Source organism: Pristiophorus japonicus, chromosome 15, assembly GCF_044704955.1.
Source record: "Pristiophorus japonicus isolate sPriJap1 chromosome 15, sPriJap1.hap1, whole genome shotgun sequence".
Lineage (NCBI taxonomy): Eukaryota > Metazoa > Chordata > Chondrichthyes > Pristiophoridae > Pristiophorus > Pristiophorus japonicus.
In genome coordinates this window covers 8,493,539-8,498,879 of record NC_091991.1, presented here as the reverse complement: position 1 = coordinate 8,498,879, position 5,341 = coordinate 8,493,539, and the positions used below count along the sequence as shown (strand labels likewise).

The window sequence follows — 5,341 nt, the reverse complement described above, 5'->3', positions numbered from 1 at the left end:
CTCGTATAGCCACCGAAGAACTCATGCTAAGAGTGGAAGCAAGTCTTCCTCGATTCTGAGGGATTGCCTAAGATGATGTAAGAGACCTGCATGTTTGTATGTGTGATAGACGTGCGTTTGTGCGTGTATCATGTATGTCGCTCTGCAATTTGAGAACATAAACTGGAATCTTAACAAACGTGTACCACATCCCATCAGTTAACATCCTCATGTGACAATTAACATTTTAATCTTCCGCAGCAACATCTGCCCTATTGGAATGATTTGTTCTGGTTTCATTGGCCCACATAACGTGGATTGTGCTCACTTGTCCCGCCTTGTTTGTTGAAACACTGACACTCGGCACAGACATTTCCTTTGAGGACAGAGAGAGACAGAGTAAACACAAATCTGGATTTACCATTGGTCTTTGAGTCTTGGCTTTCTTTTACAGCAACATCGTTCTTGCCTAAAGTGAGACTGAAGATATTAAATTAACACTTGCAAGTAATGGGTGTTTTAAAATGATTAGCAGTAAGTCAGAAGGCATGTTCTCGGGAGAGAACTGTTCCAGATTGTGTTTGTTCAGTAGCCAGATTGAGTCGTGGAATGTCTGGAGAAGCAGAGAGAGCGGGTCACTTTTGATCTTTTAATCATGCTGCACTTCCTCCCTGTAATCTGTTTAATCGTACAAAGCCACGGAAAAGGAACCAAACACTGCGGGCAGACTGTCTTAGAATCAGAGAATGACACAGCACTGAAGGAGTTAGATGAAGTCCTTACTACTCGGGGGATCAAGGGGTATGGTGAGAAAGCAGGAATGGGGAAATTGCATGTTCAGCCATGAACTCATTGAATGGCGGTGCAGGCTCGAAGGGCCGAATGGCCTACTCCTGCACCTATTTTCTATGTTTCTATGTTTCTATTCAGCCCATCGTGCCTCCATGTTTCACTTATTGTTTGCAATTGGTTCCCAGTTATCTCCGGAGCCTGGAAGTTCTGGGATCGAAGTGCTGGAAAACAACACCTTCAAAACTGCATTGTTTCCAAACACTTACAGGAATTAAGTTCATTGAAAGAACGATCCAGTTAGTCCCACTCCGCCCTGCTCTTTCCCCAAAGCCCTGTACATTTTTTTTCCCCTCCCTAAACCTCTCCGCCTCTCTATCTCACTTTCTCCCTTTTAAGATGCTCCTTAAAACATACCTCTTTGACCAAGCATTTTTTATCACCTGCCCGAATATCTCCTTTTGTGGCCCTGTGCCAAATTTTGCTTGCTGATCGCTCCTGTGAAGCGCCTTGGGACGTTTTACTACCTTAAAGGCGCTATATAAATGCAAGTAGTTGTTGTTGTTGTTGCTATGTAGAGGTTAAGAAGCCAGGCTTTACACCTCTCGTCCCTGAAATCGAAGAACATGGATGATAAGTCCTTGTATAAGACTGAGTTGCATCTTTATGACTCCAAGTCACACACCACCCTGACTTGGAAATATATCGTCCGTTCCTTCATCGTCGCTGGGTCACAATCCTGGAACTCCCTCCCTAACAGCACTGTGGGAGCACCTTCACCACACGGACTGCAGCGGTTCAAGAAGGCGGCTCACCACCACCTTCTCGAGGGGCAATTAGGGATGGGCAATAAATGCCGGCCTTGCCAGCGACGCACAAATCCCGTGAATGAATAATTTTTTTTTTTAATTGTCTACAGCTTTGGGGGCGAAATTGACCCTTTTTTTTTTTAAGGGTCGCGATAACGGGCCGCTTAGGCCTTTCCGCCCGGGGGCTGGGGAAGGGTGTAGGGCCACTGGCTCAACTGGACCCCTCCCTGGTGGCACAACGGGGGGCCTCGTTGGGCCTCACAGCGTCCCTCGCCTTTGAGTGAAGGGGAGAGATGTTGCGACGCATCAGGGCGCCGTTAAATGACACATCCCGACCTTTGCCCCCCCCCCCCCCCCCCCCCAACACCGCCCCGTTCAGGGCCCGACATTCGCTCCAATCTCCGCCCCTTCTGTCCTGCTGCTAATTCACCGTTTAATTCGAATTATCCGCCCCAGACGGGGCCCAGGGCAATTTCCAGCCCTTGACTTGGTCGTTGAATGTTTGAATGCTGGCCGGAAATGTGAAGCATTGACTAGTTGGTGCTGCACACAGTTCCAGTGGGTAAATGAAGAGTGAATCTGCAGGTCCACTTGCTACAGCAGCTGCACTATGGTTGGTTGTTACACGGACAGGTTGGGTAAACATAGAAACATAGAAAATAGGTGCAGGAGTCGGTCATTCGGCCCTTCGAGCCTGCACCGCCATTCCACAAGATCATGGCTTGTACTTCCTTCAGTGTAGAAGGTTGAGGAGTGATCGAATCGAGGTCTTCAAAATGTTAGATACGGTGAAACTCTCTCCTCTGGTGGCGGGAATCAAGAACGAGGGGGAGGACATGGTCTTAAAATTAGAGCCAGGCCAATCAGGAATGCGCTCATACAGCATTTATTACACAAAGGGTAGTGATATAGTGCTGAACCAGACTTTTTGCTACCTTGGTGTCGTATTTGACACCGAAATAAGCTTCCGACCACGAATCGACGTCAGTAAGACCGCCTATTTCCACCTCCGTAATATAACCCGACTTTGCCCCTGGCTCAACTCATCCGCTGCGGAAACCCTCATCCGTGCCTATGTTGCCACTAGACTTGACCATTCCAACGCACTCCTGGCTGGCCTTCTATCTCTCGCCCTCCATAAGCTTGAGCTCATCCAAAACTCGTACCAAGTCCCACTCATCCTTCACCCCTGTGCTCGCTGACCGACATTGGCTCCCGGTCCGGCAACGCCTCAATTTTCAAATTCTCATCCTTGTTTACAAATCCCTCCATGGCTTCGCCCCCTGCCTATCTCTCTCATCTCCTGCAGCCCCACCACCCTCCGAGATGTCTGCACTCCTCCAATTCTGCCCTCTTGAGCGCCCCAATCGCTCCACCATTGGCGGCCGTGCCTTCAGCTGCCTGGGCCCCAAGCTCTGGAACTCCCTCCCTAAACCTCTCCGCCCCTCTACCTCTCTTTCCTCCTGCAAAACACTCCTTAAAACCTACCTCTTTGAGAAGCTTTTGGCCATCAGCCCAAATATCTCCTTATGCGGCTCGGTGTCAAAATGTGTTTGATAATCGCTCCTGTGAAGTGCCTTGTGATGTTTTACTGTGTTAAAGGTGCTATATAAATGAAAATTGTTGTTAGAAATGTGGAGCTCTTTCCCCCACCCCCGCCAAAAGGCTGTGGATGATGAGGAACAATTGGAGTTTTAAAAAAACTGAGATTGTTGGAGCTTTGTTGGGTCAGACTAACAAGGGATATGGAACGAAAGTAGGAAAATGGAGTTGAGGTCGAAGATCAGCCATGATCTAATTGAACGGCGGAGCAGGCTCGAGGGGCCGAATGGCCTCCTCTTGTCCCTAATGTTCCTTTTGTTGCCCCTCCTTGGTACAAAAACTCACGTTTGGTGTTTTTCCCCTCTCCTTCCACCCTCCGCTCTAGGATTTGGATGAAATCGAAGATGAGAATGACCAGCTGAAACAAGAAAACAAGACCCTGTTGAAAGTTGTGGGCCAGTTAACCAGGTAGAAAACGGCGCTGGCTGCGACACGCAAGTCTTTGACTGATACCGTGCGCACTTTTTGCAACCCTGGAGTTAGCTTTCAAAAACAAAAAAAAAAACACACACGTGCAGATTGAAGAGGATCGGTTCCAAGTTCACACCGCTCCCGCCTGACAATATTACACACCTTCTATAAGAACTGCATTAAGTGCAAATGTTTTGCATTAGTAGCTGGCTGTCCACTGATCACGGCAGCTGGATGTTTTTTGGTTCTTGATTATTTCTTTAGACTATCTGTAAATATCGGCACGGGCCGAATGGCCTTCTGTGCTGTAACCATTCTTTGATTCTCTGAACTTACGCGACAGAACTATTTGCAAGCAGGTCATCGGCTTACATTATGGTTACGGCCCAGTAATCTGTGCGATGCGGTATCACTTTATACGGCATTTTTCTCGGTAGTTTTCGCTGCGTTCATTAAATATTGGGGTTGTCTTCGGTCCCCGTCACAAACTCCGCTCCCCAGCCACTGACTCCATCCCTCTCCCTAACATCTCCCTAGGCTGAACCACACTGTTCTCAACCTTGGTGTCATATTGGACCCTTAACTGAGCTTCTGGCCACATATTCGCGGCATAACTAAGACCACCTCTCTCCACCTCCGTAACGTCACCCGTCTCCACCCCTGCCTCAGCTCATCCGCTGCTGAAACCCTCATCAATGCCTTTGTTACCTCTAGACTTGACTACTCCAATGCACTCCTGGCTGGCCTCCCACATTAACTTGAGGTCGTCCAAAACTCGACAGCCCGTGTCCTAACTCGCCCCAAGTCCCGCTCACCCATCACCCCCTGTGCTCGCTGACCTACATTGGCTCCTGGTTATGTAATGCCTCGATTTCAAAATTCTCATCCTTATTTTCAAATCCCTCCATGGTCTCGCTCCCTCCCTATCTCTGTAATCTCCTCCAGCCCCACAACCCCCCGAGATGTCTGCGCTTCCCCTAATTCTGCCCTCCTGAGCATCCCTGATTATAATCGCTCAACCATCGGTGGCCGTACCTTCAGCTGCCTGGGCCCCAAGCTCTGGAACTCCCTCCCTAAACCTCTCCACCTCTCCACCTCTCTTTCCTCCTTCAAGATGCTCCTTAAAACCTACCTTTTTAACCAAGCTTTTGGTCATCTGCCGTAATTTCTTGTGTAGCTCGGTTAAATTTTTTGTCTTATAATACTCCTGTGAAGCGCCTTGGGATGTTTTATACATTAAAGGCGCTATATAAATACACGTTGTTCAAAAATTGCACTTTGAAATCGGAAGAAAAGTATGCTTTATCTATAATTTTTTAAAAAGGTTTAGAAAGCAGTGATCCTGAGAAGTGTAATGGTTTAAGGCCTTCCATTTAGATTATGGACAAAACGTCATACTTTCACATACATCATTTATATGCACAATGATATTTCTTACCCGTGAACTCAAAAGCTTGTATGTTGAAATGATATGTCGCTCGCCAATTGAACCAAGGCAGCGATCGCAGTGATTTAACACTGCGGTGGTGAGAGGTCATCTCTTGGAGATACTATGAGAATGTGGCCCAAATCAGGACTCAGGACCCCGACCTGGTGACGGTGCGAGAATCGCTGAAGGAACATCTCTCACTCTCTTTGTGCGTCTCTCTCTCTGTCTCTCCCTCTCTGTCCCTCCCTCTCTCTCTGTGTCCCTCCCTCTCTCTCCGTGTCCCTCCCTCTCTCTCTGTGTCCCTCCCTCTCCCTCTCTGTCC

General features: G+C 48.2%; 1 protein-coding gene across 1 annotated transcript in view; it reads left to right on the top strand.

Annotated features, from left to right (window-relative positions):
• pawr (PRKC, apoptosis, WT1, regulator) overlaps positions 1-5,121 on the top strand; it is a 176,255-nt gene extending 171,134 nt beyond the window's left edge. Inside the window, exon 7 of the mRNA XM_070900108.1 lies at positions 3,505-5,121. Coding sequence (XP_070756209.1) covers positions 3,505-3,591 — 87 coding nt within the window. The 3' untranslated portion in view covers positions 3,592-5,121. The remainder of the gene's footprint in view (positions 1-3,504) is intronic.
• Positions 5,122-5,341: the final 220 nt, after the last annotated feature.